Genomic DNA, 17509 nt, shown 5'->3' on the forward strand with positions numbered 1-17509 from the left:
AAAATCCTACCCTCACAGCTTCTTTTTCTTTTCTTTTTTTAATTAATTAATTTATTTATGGCTGCATTGGGTCTTCGTTGCTGCACGCAGGCTTTCTCTAGTTGCAGCTAGCGGGGGCTACTCTTCGTTGCAGTGTGCGGGCTTCTCACTGCAGTGGCTTCTCCTGTTGTGCAGCATGGGCTCTAGGTGCACGGGCTTCAGTAGCTGTGGCACGCGGGCTCAGTAGTTGTGGCTTGCGGGCTCAGAGCACAGGCTCAGTAGTTGTGGCGCACGGGTTTAGTTGTTCCGCGGCATGGGGCATCTTCCCAGACCAGGGCTCGAACCCGTGTCCCTTGTGTTGGCAGGCAGATTCTTAACCACTGCGCCACCAGGGAAGCCCCAGCTTCTTTTTCAATGCAGGTGAAAGCAACACAATTTGATTTTTGTTCCTTCACAGGTCTTCGTTATGTAAGGGAATTTATACCACAATTTCAGAAAAAGAACTGTTGATGTCCTGGGGTTAAATCTGTACTTGAGAATTCAGGTTTAATTTTGGCTTCTATGTATAACATGGCAGCCTGGCTTCTTCCGCTCAGTTACACACATAAAGGCCAGCAGAGACAGAGTGGAACAATGTTCTACTGGGTATGGACCAACACGTAGTGGCAATCCTAGGCGGCCAGGCTGGCGGTCACTCTCTGGCATGCAGCTGGAGGCCAGGTTATGACTTCAGGTTAGGAATCTGATAACAGTACCAACACAGGTTTTGTTTTAGAAGTATCAATTCTGTGTTCCCAGTGAAGGGCAGGGACATGTGTAGATTTGCGCTTTTATTTCCAATACTGACAAGCCCAAAACAGAGTAAATCACAGCCATTCCATGTGGAAAATGGCTGCATGATTCTTCCTTAGTAAACTGAGACCACATCCTCCTGAGTTTTCCTAATTCTTCCTACCTTAAACAGGGTGAGAAAACCAGCAAACTCACCTACCAAGAGCACCTAAATCCTGGAAGAAGGGAAGCAAATCTGTGGATAAGATGCTAAATTTGCTTCTGAAGTTCTTTATGTCTCAGAGTTAATTTACTCACTGTAAACAAACTTGCATGAAGCACACTTCCAGAAAAGCAACACTGACTGACCAGATGTTTGCTCCAAACTCTGGGACCCAGGAGTACCCACTCCCTGCCGTCAGCCAGCTCCTTTCACAGATCTGCCCCCAGAGGGTGCCTCAGGTGAGGCCAAATCTCCCCTCAAAGAGGTTTCCTACAGCTCAGTTATGGGGACATCAGGGCTGGGGTCCTAGGCTGGAGAGGATCCCATTAGGATTGGGAATCCAGCGGTAGTGAACCTGGAAGTCTGAGAGAGGTTTAAGCCACAGGCAACTGAGGTGCTGCAGCAAGGTATGAATTCCTTAAAAACACAGCCACCGAATGACTCTAGCTGTCCATCCCTCTTAGAAAACAGTAACAGAAGGAGATGGAGAAGGAGGAGCTGGGGGGTGGGATGGGGGGTAGAGGGAGGCTAAAGGAAAAAGGGGAAGAGATATGAAGAAATTATCATACCATTAAAGAGGTGATATTATGGATGCTATCTTGCTTTATTTGTAGTTTTATCTGTATTTGTAGGTATGAAAAATTGAATTTATCTCTAGGGATTTTTCCTAAGCAGATCATTGGATAAATGCACAAATATGCATGCCCATGGCTGTTAATTTCAGCGCTGTTTGTAATGGCCAAAGATGGGGAACAATTTGAGAGCCCATCAATAGAGAATTGGTTAAATAAATTGTGGGACATCTCTATGTTATCTTCAAACCTTTTTTCTGCCTTAATACACTTGAAGAAGAATTAGAAACATGCTTTACTATCAGTGGCTGAGCCACAGCTACGTTTCTTGGTGCTGGGAAGATGTGTAGAATGGGACCCACCCTCATCCCAGGCATTTTTACCACTCCCCCCAAGCCCAATCCCCCAGCACATTGAAGAATCTGGGATGTGAGCAGTAGCATGTTAGGTAGTCATGCAAAATGATAACATAGCTCTATCCTGACTCACATGGAGCTAGGTATACAACATATTGTTAATAATCAAGTTGCTTACAGAATAGCATGTGTACAATGATCTCATTTATGACAGACTGCATCTGTGTCAAGATGGTCTCAAATGTGAACAGCCGTTTATACTTTGTTTTTACTTTCTGTATTTTTCAAATAATTTTACAAGTATGCATGACTTTTATAACCAGAAAAAGAAATAAAGCACTTACACAAGTAATTAGATATATAAAAACCAAGTTAACTATGAGTCAAGTCCAGTTACAAAAATGTCTCTGTTAACAAATAGGGTTTTGTGCCCCAAGCCTTGGCTTATATATCATTAGTAAGTCAATGTAATGACATTTCAAGACAACAAAGGAATTTATATGGTCTCCTGATGTTCCCTTGGGTCACATTAAATAAATATTTGAAATCCCTTGTTTTCTATTGTTTTTCAGCTGGTGAATGTGTTTCTTTTTTTAAAAAAGAGGCAAAATAAAGCAAATGCTCCTTTTCACAAAAACTGTGCATTTGCCTTTTGTAAAACGAGCAACACAAATGTAAGTGGCCCAATATTAATTCTGAAATGCAAGAAAGAGAAATGAGTTTCTGTAATGCAAATTCATAAATATTAAGGATACTAATCGAAAAGTCTAAGTCTCACACAATGATCTGTTCATTTTCCAATGTTATTTCTAAGTAGAAAAACAACCCATTCAGCTCAAAATATTTTACTTTCAATTCTTATTTTAATTTTTATCATGAAAAGCGAAATGAAAAATCCAAGGCAGAACCAGGGTGACCAAAACACAATATGAGAAACAAAAAGCAAAGTCCTGGATTAGGAACTCGTTACACTTTATATTCTGTGGAGGAGACTCATTTGTTTTACACTGAAAATAAAAACTTACCTCATGTCAAATGAAGGACTGCCAAGTGAAATGGACAAAATAATGTCAAGCTGGAGAAGAGGATGGATTTGAGGGGTGTGGTGACAGATATAAACAGGGAAGAGAGTTTTATAAATGTCTTCTTAGTAAAAGAGATTTTAAAAGTAGTCTTACCCAGCAACTAAGACGTATTTTCCATCTGCTTGATCCTTTAACCTTTCTAGCAGGGACAAACGTACTTTGGCTTTGCTTTTGCCATAGATTTCAATTTCATCTGCAAGCAACCCTATCTCCTTGGCAAGGATATCCACAGCTTTTGGAGTCTGTGCTCTTGAAATCTCGATATCACTGGGTGGGGAAACATAAGAGGCAAGAGAGTCTGCTCAGCTTAGGTGGTCGCTGCTAGAGTAGAAAACAGCCGTACACCATGCCAACAATTAGATCAAATGGCTTTGTGGTCCTTTTTCCCAAGTAGGATTAAGTACAACTGCTAACAATTAAAGTGCATAAGAAAACGGTACATTGCTTTACATAGAGAAGCAACTCTTGAAAACTAGATTCTAGAATTCTTCCCAGGTGCCAGGATACACCTCTGCCACAGGAAAGGAGATGGATTATTACAGTGTGTCCGAAGGCCACCCCTAAAGATAACTCCAGGATAGAGCCCAGTGTTTTTTACGGGTCATCGCTGAATTCTTTAACCAGGAATGGACGGGTTATTGCATAATGCTTTATTACTGGGCTAGCCACATGTGTCTCTTGGCAATTCAAAAATGTGGAAATACTCTTTTGTTTTATCTGTGTCCATATTTTTCCCTCTCAAGTCAAAAATCACATTTCAAAATATTTCATTAATTACATAACTGTCGGTAAATGGAGCTAGTGCCCGAGGCTCAACTTCAGACACAGGAAATCTTAGGAACTCCAGAGTGTCGCTGGGCAAACAACTGAACTATTCTGTTTCACTGGTTAAGATCTGCATGCTGCTGCTCATCTTAACAGGAGTGCTATGCAAACCAAAAGACTTCTCAGAGAGAGTCTTTTGGGGCTCCTGAGCTCAGCCGCTTCTTTTACTGGGGGTCTGGCCCATCCGTCTGTCTGTGACTTGGTCTTGAGGGCTGATGTCTGACAATGCAGCAGTTTCCTGATTCACCCTGGGGTCCCTATTTTGTGGCCCAGCGGTCTCTCCACTGGTAGGCAGCCCCCTGCTCTATTTTTTTCTGTTGCTACTGCGGACAATCTCTCAGTCCTCATGCTGCCCTGTGTTCTCCCCCATGACCCCACGGAGCCTGACTCTGGTGCAAGAGGTAACAGTAAACCTACTTCCAATGCCCACTAGAGCGGGAGAGGGGGAAGGGTGCCTCTGCCCAGATATGGGCGGAGCTCTGTACCTGCAGCTAGGTAACCCCTTCCCCAGGTCCACCTGCATCGTCCTTTCTGATTCTCCCCCCGCCAACTGCACCCCAGCCTTCACTGTCCGTGCTCCCACTTCATTTCACCTTCCTGGCTACACCTTTTTTTCTGTTTCTCTCCTCCCACAATCTCCTAAATTGAAGAGCCTACTCTTGGAAAGCCTCCACGGTTTTCTCTTCACTAGCTGAAGAGTGATGGTGACATGATTTTGATTTTCTGAGTGATTTATAAACTACTCAGCCTGCCTTTCTTTCCCCAGTGGCTGTAGGAGTCAAATTTGGTTAAGCAATTTAGGGGCTTTTCGCCCCAAGGGGAATTTATTTGGATTTGTACACAATTTGGCAGAGTCCCTCTCAAGTTTTTTTAGCTCTCTGTAAGTAGAATTTACTCACTGAGCTTTAAAAATGAAGGTTCTATAACAACATAAGTAGCCTCAAAAACTATTTTATGAAACAGATTGCACAACTACAGGGCTGATATTACAAAGAACATTTCTTGGAATTTATGTATTAGTGAACACAGAAGATGACTAAGATGTTTAGTCTATTTGAGGCGTGAAAACATAGCTTGGAGGGTTTCACCAGCCTGGTGGGTATAATCGAACCTTAGTGTTGGGCTGTGGCCCAAGGAAACACAGGTCAGTTCTGAAAAGCAACTGGTTATCAGGTGAAAAATGAGTCAATTCCGGGTGGTGTTATCTCCTACGTCCTGTGTATTCCATGCTGGCAGACGGCATCACCTGGTTAAGCGCTGGACTTACGGGCGCCCTGTAGGAAGGGGATTGGGCCAATTCACAGGAGGAGGGGTGGCCATGGGGGATTCACTAGGAGGCTGGAAAATGCATTTGCCTGGCTCAGATAGCTTATCTAGAGAATTGTTCCAAAATCACATGCTGAGACTGTCCTGCAGTTTGTATTTCCAAATTTATACAGAGGGAATATGTAGCTTACACTTCATTAAATACCACGCTGAAGAAAATATCCATCTGGACCCTCCCAGAGTGTCCTGTCAGAGAGCAGATACCACCACGTTCTGAAGAAGGCAGAGCTCCGGTCCCACGTCTAATGGCCTTTGGTTTGGTTGGTCATTTACACGCAGCGTAGAAACCTATGAGGCCCTGAAGACCAAGCTGACGTGTGTTTGGGCATTTCTAACACTGAAAAGCATATTCCAAATATTACATTACTGTATTCTGCCAAATCTAAGATACCATTATTTTAAGAAAAAACACTGCCATTGAATACAGGGTACATCATTGACAATAAGGTGCATCCTGATTTCAGAAATTAAAAAAATCTACATCTTAGAACTGATAGAATATGGTCAACATGTTCATTATCATTTAATTTTGGAGGAATTAAATGACAGAAAAAAACAGTGCAGCAGGACTTCCCTGGCGGTCCAGTGGTTAAGACTTCGCGCTCCCAATGCCAGGGGCATGGTTTGACCCCTGGTCGGGGAACTAAGGTCCTGCAGGCCGCACAGCGCGGCCCAAAAAAAAAAAAAAGAAAAAATAGTGCAGCAATTTGATTAGAGAAAATTATCCACCATCAAAGCCATAACACCACAAGTTGTGCCCCCATCCAATGGGTAACTTTGGATATCTAAGGCACTTTGGTGAGCCGATGTCAGTATAAACAAATCACCTGAATACCTTGGTACGGGGGACAGAGGCTGAAGTTTCAAGCAGTGAAGTCTCCACCTCCTGTACTGCTGCTCACGGAACCATCTCCTTCTGCTACTAACCATGTTCTTCAATAGGGATAGGAAGGAAAGCATGTCAGAAAAGTAAAAGCTGACAGGTTACACATCTAAACTATGAAAATATCGAATATTGTTCAGGGATATTGTCATGAAAAGGAGTAAAAGTTGCACAGTAATCCAAGTGAACATCAGGACTAATTTTATTCACATATAGTTAAATGTACAGATCTTTCTTAAAAAAGAAAATGTGAGATACAAGCACTATTAAAAACGTTTGTATTCACTAAAGTCATCAAGTACATGGATTAAAATTACAGCATCACCTCAGAGAAGAAAAATGAGGGAAATATGAGAATGCATGCCTGGCTGGCTGGGAGGCCCAGCTTCACCAAAAATTTGCACCATTGCAAGCATAATCCTTCTACAGTTGATATAATAGAACAAGCAAACCGAATTATCGGTGATACGTATATATATATTTACATACACACACACATATTTGCCTTTAGTTGCAATGTAACAGATGCCTTACAGAAATGCACTACGTCCCATTTTGAAGTAAAATTTTTAATTGTGTATTGCATGTATTAAGAAAGAAATGAACTAAAACCTGCTTCTGTTTAATTAGAGGCTCAGGTTTCTCTACCGCTACTTAACGCCTCTGCTGGCCGGCACCCTCACTGCAGGCTTCAGCACCAGCCTAGCACACAGCAGTGGGGAGCCGGAGATCTTGGGCTTCAGGTCACACAGATAGCGGTGGTTCGAAAAGATGTCCACAAACTCTTTAACACTCCTGTCTTCAAGAGGTGAGCCCAGTTCCCTTTCCCTGGGTTGTGAACTAGATTGGTGGCTCAGTTCTAGCAAAGAAGAAAAGAGGAAGTGGTGGCATGTGACTTTGGAGAGTGGGTCATAAAACCTACTGCAGTTTCCTCCTTGCTCTCTCCTTTGATCCCTCATGCTGGGGGAAGTCAGCTGCCACATCGTGAGCAGCCCCATGGAAAAATCCAGGTGATGAGGAACAAAGGCATCCTGCCCGTAGCCAAAGAGGATTTAAATACCACATGCCAACAGCCATGTGAGGGTGCCATCTTGACTCCTCTGGCCCCAGTCAAGCCCTTCAGATGACTACAGCCCCGCCATCTTGATTTCAACCACATGAGAGACTCCAAGCCAGAATCACCCAGCTACGCGGCTCCAAATATGTGACCCACAGAAACTGTGAGATAATAAATGTTTGTTGTTTTAAATTGCTAAATCTGGGGGGTAATTTATTACACACCAATAGATAACTAATAGAGGACCCTGATGTGGGTCCCTGGCCCATACTTGTCATGTGACCATTTCTCCAAGTCTCCATTTTCTCATCTATCAAATGGGAATCACACTATCTTACAGGATTGTTGTGAGAATTAAATGACATCATGTTTGTAAAGTGTTTGACACTGTGTCTGCTAAACAGAAAACACTTCCAAATGTTAGGAACTATTCATTGAAGCTCCAAACTCAAAAATTCTCAAATAGCTGTGTCAGACAAACCTGAATCCGCAGAGCGGCAGCAAGGAGACTCATATCTTCTGCAATGGGACCAGTACCATGGACACCGGGAGAACTGCATCCAAGCTTCCCTGGAAAAAAAAAAAGACTTTCAGCATATTGTTCCTTGTAAAATGACAGGACGTTCAATGATGTTCTCGTTTTCAACCAAGGAAGTTAGGATATCATGGCACAGCTACAGATAGGTTACCAGGTAGGTCCTGGCACAGCCTTGGGGCTCTCAATTGGGCCTCATGCTTAGAGTGTTGACTGGCTTAAAATCTTGCCTCTACCTCTTACTAGCAGTTGTGACTCTGGGCCTGTTAATTAATGTTGTTCAACCTTGTAGAGTTTTGTGAGAACTGAATGTGATATGGTAATGTAAAGTGCTTGTCACATTGTATGCATGTTTAAACAATAAATTAAAAAAATCAAAGCAATTTCATGTGTGAATACAAAGTATTGGGTTGGCCAAAAAGTTCGTTTGGGTTTTTCCATAACATCTTATGGGAAAACCCGAACGAACTTTTTGGCCAATGCTATATTAAAAAGGAGAACTAAAACACCTATAGGACAAGCCCAGTTAAAGTGTTCTGTGAACGACCAGGCTTTCTTGGATAATTTCTTTAAATCCCTGTCATAAAAGTGACAGAGACAATTTTCCATCAAAACTTAGAAATTATATTTCAGGGCATTAATTTTGAGGATTACCTGGATTTCAAAAGAGCGAGGCATTTTATAAGAATTCTACTGTGGTTGGCACTTAGGAAGTTTATGAAAAGTAAACACACGTAAAATGCTTTAGTCTACATCCTCTCTTGGAGAACAGAAACATTGCTAACAGTAACTTTTTTGAAGTAAGAAACTATTTTCTTCTTTTTCGGACCACTCTACTTTTTATTTATTTATTTATCTATTTATCTATTTATTTAATTTTTTTTTACCATCTTTATTGGAGTATAATTGCTTTACAATGGTGTGTTAGTTTCTGCTTTATAACAAAGTGAATCAGCTACACATATACATATACCCCCATATCCCCTCCCTCTTGCGTCTCCCTCCCACCCTCCCTATCCCACCCCTCTAGGTGGTCACAAAGCACCGAGCTGATCTCCCTGTGCTATGTGGCTGCTTCCTACTAGCTATCTATTTTACGTTGGGTAGTGTACATATTGGACCACTCCACTTTTTTTTTTTTAATTAATTAACTATGTATTTATTTTTGGCTGCGTTGGGTCTTCGTTGTTGTGTGCGGGCTTTCTCTAGTTGCGGCGAGTGGGGGCTACTCTTCCTTGTGGTGCGAGGGCTTCTCATGTTGCAGAGCACGGGCTCTAGGCACGCGGGCTTCAGTAGTTGTGGCACATGGGCTCAGTAGTTGTGGCTCACGGGCTCTAGAGCGCAGGCTCAGTAGTTGTGGCGGACGGGCTTAGGTGCTCCGCGGCATGTGGGATCTTCCTGGACCAGGTGTCGAACCCGTGTCCCCTGCATTGGCAGGCGGATTCTTAACCACTGTGCCGCTAGGGAAGTCCATGACCACTCTACTTTTAAATTATCCATTTTCCTGGAAGTTCTTTGCAAGAAAGAGCATGAAACAAAAGTAAGTGTTTTGTGATGTTCTATTGTCAAATGTATTAAGGGTGTTGGAAAATCATATCCCTCAGGTGTTGTTTAAAGATTAGCAACACTTCAGTTTTATAAATCATATTTAGGCAAAAGCCAAGAGTCTAGAGAATGAGAGAGATTTGTTTTCTTTTGTTTGAACCACTAGAGATCTGATCTAAAGGTCTTATCCAGCCACTAAGGAAAAGAAATATGCTTCCCTCTTTGTTACCTCTATCTTTAAATGATGGAGAAATAAGGAAAAGCTACATTCTAGGATGTGATCTCAACTTATAAATGCATGTTACAGGAATAAATCACAAATACCCATGTGAATGAAGACTATTTCACCTACAGAATTACACAGTGAATAATTCCTCCCATACTCTTAGCCACTGTCTTGCATAAAATAGAACATGGCTAAAACGAATGAAGACTTTAAAACACAACACAAAAGACACATACACTCATATTTCAAACTGTAGGAGAATCTTGTAGGGACCAATATTTCTCTTTTTGAAGAAGAGTTATCTGAATTCCAGCAATGCTTTTAGTATGTTATTTTCTTTTCCTTCTACTATATTCCATCCAATAAAACTGAGTGTAATTTTTTCATAGGAAAAAATCTAAGATGGTTATATCAAGTTGACTGGGTCAGAAGTTACTTACTTTCTTCTTTTCTATTGTATACTTCAAAAATTTTCTATCATAACCACTGTTATCACTTTTGTAGTAGGAATCAATGCAATCTTAATATGGATTGAAAGTTCTGAACCTGGAGAAATTGAAGCAACTAAGATGGTAACTCAGTGAATCAGGACTACATTCTTAATAAGTTTCTTGGCTAAGGAGAATTGCAAAAGGAAATCATTACATCACCCCCTTGCCTGTGTAGAGGCAGGGCCCCACCCGGAGGGGTGTCCACACTCAGGCTGTGAGTCCAGCCGGGCTCCCATCCCAAACCAAATGGGTCTTTTCACTTCCCACTAACCACTCCCCATTAACTCACAGTTCCTTCCTCCAGGGACAAGTCAGTGAATCACTTTAAAAGATGGCCTTTCATTTATAATTTTTCTTATAATAACCAAACTTGCCACAATCGGAAAATTTAAGGCTAAAGTGTTACAATACTTCCCCTGGAAATCAGGACAATCCTTTTCTGACAGGAGCTGTTCCGAGGCCACCCTGGGAATTTCAGCAACTTTGATTAGCATGAGTCCTGGGATGCAGCCCAGGGCTCCCTGCTGACTTATGTCTGCTTAAAACGACGCTGTGAACTACTCTGACCCATGAAGCTGCTGTTTTGATCCTGTTCTCTGGGCCCAGGTATTAAGACCGGTTTCTCCTTTGTCCCATTTGGTACATCAGAAAATAAGTTTGAATATTAGAGTGCACAGTGGTTTTGCTCAGGATGAATTCTGACCTTCAGCAAGCAGAGCATTACAAAATCACAGCCCACTTCCTCCATCTGAAATAATTTTTAAAAAAATAAAATTACGCTTATAGCTAGAAAACTGAGCACTGTTATGTCCCTGTTTTCAATCTAAACATTAGACTCATGCCATAGAAGAGTGAACAGATCCAACGAGTTAGGTGTAATTGTTTTCCAAGCACTGCTTCTGGGATATCAGCCATCAAGAAAATCTCTCTGGGGATTAGGTATTCAATAAAATGCCTCTATACAATTACCTCATCATAAATCACCATATCCTATCTATTTTTACAAGGGGGGGGAAGGGGAACCCTGTACCGTTAAGATGACTATGAAAATTTCATCATAAAGCCCTGCCTTCACCCAGTCATAAGTATATTAAAAATTCTTTTTCTCTGAAGTTTAAATAAAAGCAACTTTCCTTTTAATAATGCTTGAAAAAGGTCTTCATTTGTTTAAAGTGGAAAATTATATATAAAAGAGAGGGAAAAGGCCTTTCTCCAATTTACTCATAGATTAAATTTTCATACTAATTAAAGTTGCTAAAATTAAAAGTTCTGGACTTCCCTGGTGGCACAGTGGTTGAGAATCCACCTGCCAATGCAGGGGAGATGGGTTCGAGCCCTGGTCCGGGAAGATCCCACATGCCGTGGAGCAACTAAACAGGTGTGTCACAACTACTGAGCCTGCCCCAGAGCCCGAGTGCCGCAACTACTGAGCCCACATGCTGCAACTACTGAAGCCCACGTGCCTAGAGCCCGTGCTCCACAACAAGAGAAGCCACCACAATGAGAAGCCCGTGCACCTCAACTAAGAGTAGCCCCTGCTCGCCGCAACTAGAGAAAGCCTGCGCGCAGCAATGAAGACCCAACGCAGCAAAACCAAAACAAAACAAAAAAACTTTTGACAATTGAGAAATGTAATGCTATTATAAATAGTACCGACTGGAAAACATTCATCCATTTAATCAGTGTAGCATTTTTCATCTTTGCTTTTGTGCCGTCAGCCCTGTTTTTAAGTGGGATGCAAGTTCAAGGAAATGTCTCTATATCTGCAACTAACTTAAAAGTGCAATCAATTAGAGTACAATTCTGAGTCCATGTTTATTCAATCAGTATTTACTGACCCCTTCCTACGTGTCTGGCACTGTTCTGGGCACTGGGCATTCAAAAATCAATAAAACCACTACTACTGGACCAGATAAATTGAAAATAAACTAACTGCAATCAGTCTACATACAGAATTGTTAAAATATAATGCTTGGTCTTATTTTTTTTCCCTCAAGAGAATTGCTACATCTAAATCTAATGTTTTTAAAATGCCTTTAAAAAATAAAAGTTCTAAAAAGAAACTTATTAGAAATGGGGCACCGTTTCACCAATAAAACATATGGCTCATGGGGATTCCCAAAGAACACTGAAGCAGACTCTCCTATCTCCAGCCAGGATTGTACCAAAATCGTCCTAAACATATAAACTCTAATAAAAAACAGCAAGTAAACATTGTAGCAAGGAAACATTCATTAAAAAAAATAATAATAAAGTCATAACTGACTATCCTAGTCCAACTAGGATTCTGAGCAAATCTACCGTGCATGCCCACTGTTAATGGGTTAGGCATTGTTTTTTTCAGGAAAAAAAAAAGAAGTTGTACCCAGAAATTACATATATTTCAAAAAAGTAATTTAGTACATGCTTTCTGTTTGCTAAAAAGAGCCATTAATCCCACATTCGTATTATATTGTACCTCTAATTGCTTTATTCATGTGTGCGCTCATCTGTGAACTGAGTACACGAGCATTTTGGGAAATTCCTGAGCATCTTCCTTTCAAAGTGCCCCAAACAACCCCCTAGCCCTTCAGCTCCAAGGGGTTTTTAATCTGATTGGTCGATTCTGGGAGGAGCTACATTTCCCAGAGAGGAAGGTGCATTATTTCTCTTTTTGAAGAAAGAGTTAAATGAATTTCAGTAGAGCTTTTAGCATATTACTTTCTTTTCTTTCCATTGTATTTCAATAAAATTAAGTTTAGTGCTTTTTTAATGGAAAAGTGTAAAATGGTTATCTCAAGGTGACTGGATCAGAAGTTACATTTATTTTCTCCTTGATACTATTCTCTATTTCACTCTGTGTTCCGGGGCTGCCTAAGTTTCAAGGTCTAGAACTCCAGTGTGGTACCGGTAGAGACCTCTACTCCTTTTGGCCCAAGTTCTGACCAGCTTTGGGGGAAAAAAACGCCATCCTCCTGGACAGTTCAGTATAGCCTCCCCTACCACATGTTGAAATTTGGAGGCCACGGGTAACAAAGAGGGTTCTCTGTCTCCCTCTGCAATTGTCTCTTGCATACACATGTCACTCAGGGACTTGAGGAGGTGGGCTGGGTGTGTTAAAGCTCTCTTAGCCCGAGTGTCTTTCTGTGAATGAGAAAAGGGTATCCCTGCTGGGCCAGCTCCTGCTGGCCCCTGGGCTGAGTGCCCTGGGGCTGGCACAGCTTCAGCTACCCTGAGGGTGACCTGATGTGTGGTCCAGGACGTTCCTGGGTCCCTTGGCAAACACCATCAAATATCAGCACCTATCCTAAGACCTCTTCTGTTTCTAAGGGTGACTTTCACAGTGTTCTGAAGTGACTTTGTGGCTCCAAGGGAGTGCTTGAGGGGGTCACTGCAAAGGGAAACTACAAACACAGGGGAGCTAGTCTCCACTCCCATCCCTCTGGTAGCTGTGTTTTCATCTGCTTTTACGTGTTGAGGTTCATCTAAGACTGCTTTAGGAGAAAGGATTCTGCTGGTTTTTGAAAGACTGTGAAAACCACTGTTTCTAGTTTACCTCACACATGTAAAAATTTCCTACTTTAGGTCACAACCGACTTGACTGCTTGACGCTGGAGGCCAGCAGGGGACGTGCTGATGAAGGGGAAGAACGGAACGAGGAGGAGGAGGAGGAGAGGCCCTGACTGCAGCTGGCATCTTGGCTGCTCTCTGCCCGACAATATGGTTCCCATACCAAGTAACCCAAAAGGCAGGCACATGACATGACCTGTGTACCTGTGTTGACAGCAACCATCATTTCAGGAATATACTCTTCTGAAGAAGATTAACTTTTCTCATAGCAATCTTACCTATTTTGATCAGTGGCCTGGCACCAATTTGAAGACATTTACCTGACAGAAAGTCATGGGAACAGTTGAGAACAGTAGTTCCTGGTTGAATCCAAGAAAGGGGAATCTCTTCCGGCTTGGGTGAGCCCAAGATCACAATGTCAGCCTCATGAAGCTAGAAAGAAAAAGAAAAACACCACACACATTTTCAACGGTAGCATAAAGACGTGACGATCAACGTCAAATGCCTTCAATGTAACAGACAACAATCTTCAGAGTTCAGTTCCACACGGATGCACTGACAGAATCACTTTACTAATTTAATAATGTAGCTCATATTAGTACAAACCAAATGTGATCATCATATCCTAGGGAAAAAAAGGAAGCTTTAAAAATTTCTTCAGGGGGACTTCCCTGGCAGTCCAGTGGTTAAAACTCTGTGCTTCCACTGCAGGGGGCTCGGGTTCGATCCCTGGGATGTGGCATGTGGGGAACTAAGATCCCACATGCCGCATGGCATGGCCACAAAAAAGAGACACAGAGAAGGACAATTCCATCATTGTGATCTGTACAGCAACAAAGAAAATAAAGTGTTTACTCTTATTAAAAAAAAAAAATTTCTTCAGGGCAGTCACTTCAGCATATATACTACGTATAGTCTTATCATTTACATGTTTTCAACACTAACTGCAATATCAAGAAAAGGATGGGGCCAAGGAAGCTGCACTGACGGGAGGAGGAGACTGCAGGCTGAATGGGGTGGACAGCATCCTGACTTACGGGGGAGACAGTGCTGGTCGCAATGAAGCCACCTGAAGATCTGACCAGTGCAGGGAGTCTTCTGGCCTGTACAACTGCATAATCAAAATTAGACCCATATGGAACTTTTACTAGATCCAAGGACAGATTTTCAAGAGCTCAAGCAAGAATCTCATTTTCCTTGAGGTCCTGGTTAGTCTCTTGTCAAACTGTTTTTGTTTTTTTTTTTCTTAAAGAAAAAGGAAACAATGCAACCACTATTACAAAAGGCATTCACATGTCTGCCCTGTTTGTACTTTGATAACACAGCACAGGAGGAACATGTCTGGAAGGACAGTTTTATGAAGTAGGGTAAGAGCCTGGCTCTGGCCTCAACAGAAGAATGACCACCTGTCCCAGTACCAACTAAGCAACCAAAGACTTCAAACTGGATCCGTATGTGGAGGGAGAGAGCTGAAGAAGGAATCTTAGACCCATGGGGAAAATACCAACAACTGCGCATGTCAGCTCACAAATACGTGAGGTTGGTGTCATTATACCCATTTAATGGACAAGTAAACTTGAGGCTCAGGGAGTGTAAGTGCCTCTATGGTATGTCCTGTCTCCCTAGCAAACCCAGCCTTGGAATACTCAATACTCTATGAGGCAGAAAGAAAGGGAAGCTGACAGCCCCCCACTCTGTAGCGCTGATGGCCCCTCCCCCATTGCTTTTTCCACAGACTTCAATGCCCTGCAACTGACTGCAGACTCTTCAGAATCAAACAGACAGGAACGGAAGACAAAACACAAAAACTCCCCCAGTGCCACTACCCTCACCCAACCACCCAACAGCCCAGGAAGTGAACGGGCTCCAATGGTCCTCATCCGCTCTCAGCTTGGACATGCTGATGGCTGAAGATCGTGGGGAAGGACCAGGCCAGCTCCTCAGCCCGAGTCCGTAACACTGTTTGGGCAAGAGGCTGCATCAGCTAAAGTCTCAGGAATCTTGGGAACAAAAAAGCCAAGATCTAGAGCAGCTCCAAGCTCCCGTGATAGAGAAGAAGCATGGTGAAAATTTAAATGCACGTCTTTTCAACGAGCCGATAAAGCCAACTCTTACAGGTTAACATCCCAGGAACACTTGATCAGCTGGGTCATGCAAACAGGGGAGAGCAATTCAGTGAGTACCGCTAACGAGGCCCGAAGGTGCTCACTGCTTTTCAGCACCGCCCTTTATTAAGGCACAGGAAGAGGAATACGTTAAAATGGTATCTCTGTGAGTCTGTATTAGTCACATTCAAAAAGAGGCCCCTACTGGAAAAACCACTTTTTTAATGCCCAAGTCACAGTACTGTGAACCCGAATTAAGAGGTTTACAGCCAATATTCCCAGCAATCTAGTGCGTTAACGTCCCATGGGTTCTGTACAGATAGAGCTGAAAGGCAGCTAGACTTGCAGGTGATGTTATATTTAGGGGAAAAATGTGTTCTTACGGAAAGAGGATTTTAAACATCTGATAAGAAAATATCTGTGTTCCTTTACTACTGCAGACACTCAACCACAGTAAGACTTGAAACACAGATGCTTAGCGTGTGGCAAATGATCAGCGGATAAGAAACGCCATTTCGCTGCATTTTCCACGCTCGATGGCGGCAAAAACAGAACATGTTAAAACATCTACAAAAAGGAAGTTAATATGTACAAGGCTGCAATGTTCATTTTGGAAAAAGCCAAGGATCACAGGTTTAATTGAGTCCCCTAAGAGCACTTAGTTTCCCACATGTGGTGTCTTCGGTACAACCTGTTCTTTTCATTACCGATAAATCTCGGAAATCTCATTCCGACCCCTTAACTGTGTACCTAGACTCAGCACGAAAGTGGGCTGTGCTAACAAGCAACTGGGGGGGCAGTTGATCCCGCAGAGAAAAGGCCAAAATCTCCTCCCCCAGCCGTGATCGCATCGGAGATGCTAATCTTTCTGGAAAGGAAAAGTGCTAGATGCTTAAATCAATAAATAACCCACGGAGGCCCAGGCGAGGTTTTTAATGATTCAAGGAGAATTATCGTCTCACTGGCTGTTTCTACTTTCCTCCTCCCTAATGGGAAGGACCCTGGCCAAAGCCTGGCTTGAAACTTTACTCATAACAAAATATTGCCTTCTCTGCTGAGACTTGAGTGGAAGCAGCTTTCAGCGAACCGCCCACTCCCCAGGCAGAAGACCAAATGTTAAAACAATCGCAAGACACAGATATGCAGGCATTTAGTGTGGAGCACGTGGGAATGCAGAGGGTTTAGATACCATGAAAACTACTTTTCTGAAGTCACTGATTTTTCAGGGAGTGTGGGTGGGGGACAGGTCTCAGAATACGGAGGGGGAGATGGAGGACAGATAGGACTTGCAGAGTTATAAGGAACCTCACAACTTTGTATTTAGCAAATGAAATGCATTTTAAAATGGAAACTCCAGAAAGGACAGTCCCACCTTCCTAGTTAGAAGACAGGACTTATGCTATCAACGGTTTTGAAAGGGCATATATGAATCTCAGGCATGAGATCTGTATGCCTACAAAAGGTAGGCCAGGTTAAAAAAAAAAAGGTTTGGAGCTATGTCCTGAAGCATCGTGACTGAATTATCTGAGACCTATCAAACCTGCTTCTACATCCTTCAAAAGTTATCAACACAATTCAGAAAATAAAGTTCAAGATGAAGAACAATACTTAAAAAAAAAAAAAATAGGTACTTTCTCCAGCAAAGACACGCTTCTCAAATTACAGTGACTGAAGAGAATAAAAGAGATCCAGGATTCTTTAGTGAATAGACTCATTCACCTGCCATCTGTCAAGTGCCGCCTGGGGCAGACACTGAGGTTGCTGAGGATCGGAATATAAAAATCCCTGCCTGCAGGATTTGAGAGCTGGGGGTCTTCAAGACGGAGGCGCAGGGCAAACCACTGGAATACGGAAAAGAAACAAACATTCGATTTCTACTTCTTTTGCCCACACAGTTGGTAAAATACTTAAAAACTCTGCTAGTGTTTAACACCCGGCAGTCCCTGTACAACAGGGACATCCGGCAGCTGTCACACACAGT

General features: G+C 42.5%; 1 protein-coding gene across 13 annotated transcripts in view; it reads right to left on the reverse strand.

Moving 5' to 3' along the window:
• The window catches only part of MTHFD1L (methylenetetrahydrofolate dehydrogenase (NADP+ dependent) 1 like), a 212569-nt gene that overhangs the window by 166290 nt on the left and 28770 nt on the right, over window positions 1-17509 (reverse strand). For 12 of the 13 annotated variants that reach the window (XR_014267280.1, XR_014267281.1, XM_082474543.1 and 9 more), the window contains exons 8-11: window positions 13744-13855; window positions 7559-7647; window positions 5973-6070; window positions 3080-3253 (exon numbers count right to left, since the gene is read on the reverse strand). Coding sequence is in view for 11 of the 13 variants with exons in the window: in XM_082474543.1 (XP_082330669.1) it covers window positions 3080-3253; window positions 5973-6070; window positions 7559-7647; window positions 13744-13855 (473 nt within the window). In the remaining 2 variants the exon portion in view is untranslated. The other variant, XM_082474538.1, reaches the window with a different exon arrangement.

Source organism: Balaenoptera physalus, assembly GCF_965194825.1.
Source record: "Balaenoptera physalus genome assembly, chromosome: 9".
In the NCBI taxonomy this organism is placed as follows: Eukaryota; Metazoa; Chordata; class Mammalia; order Artiodactyla; family Balaenopteridae; genus Balaenoptera; species Balaenoptera physalus.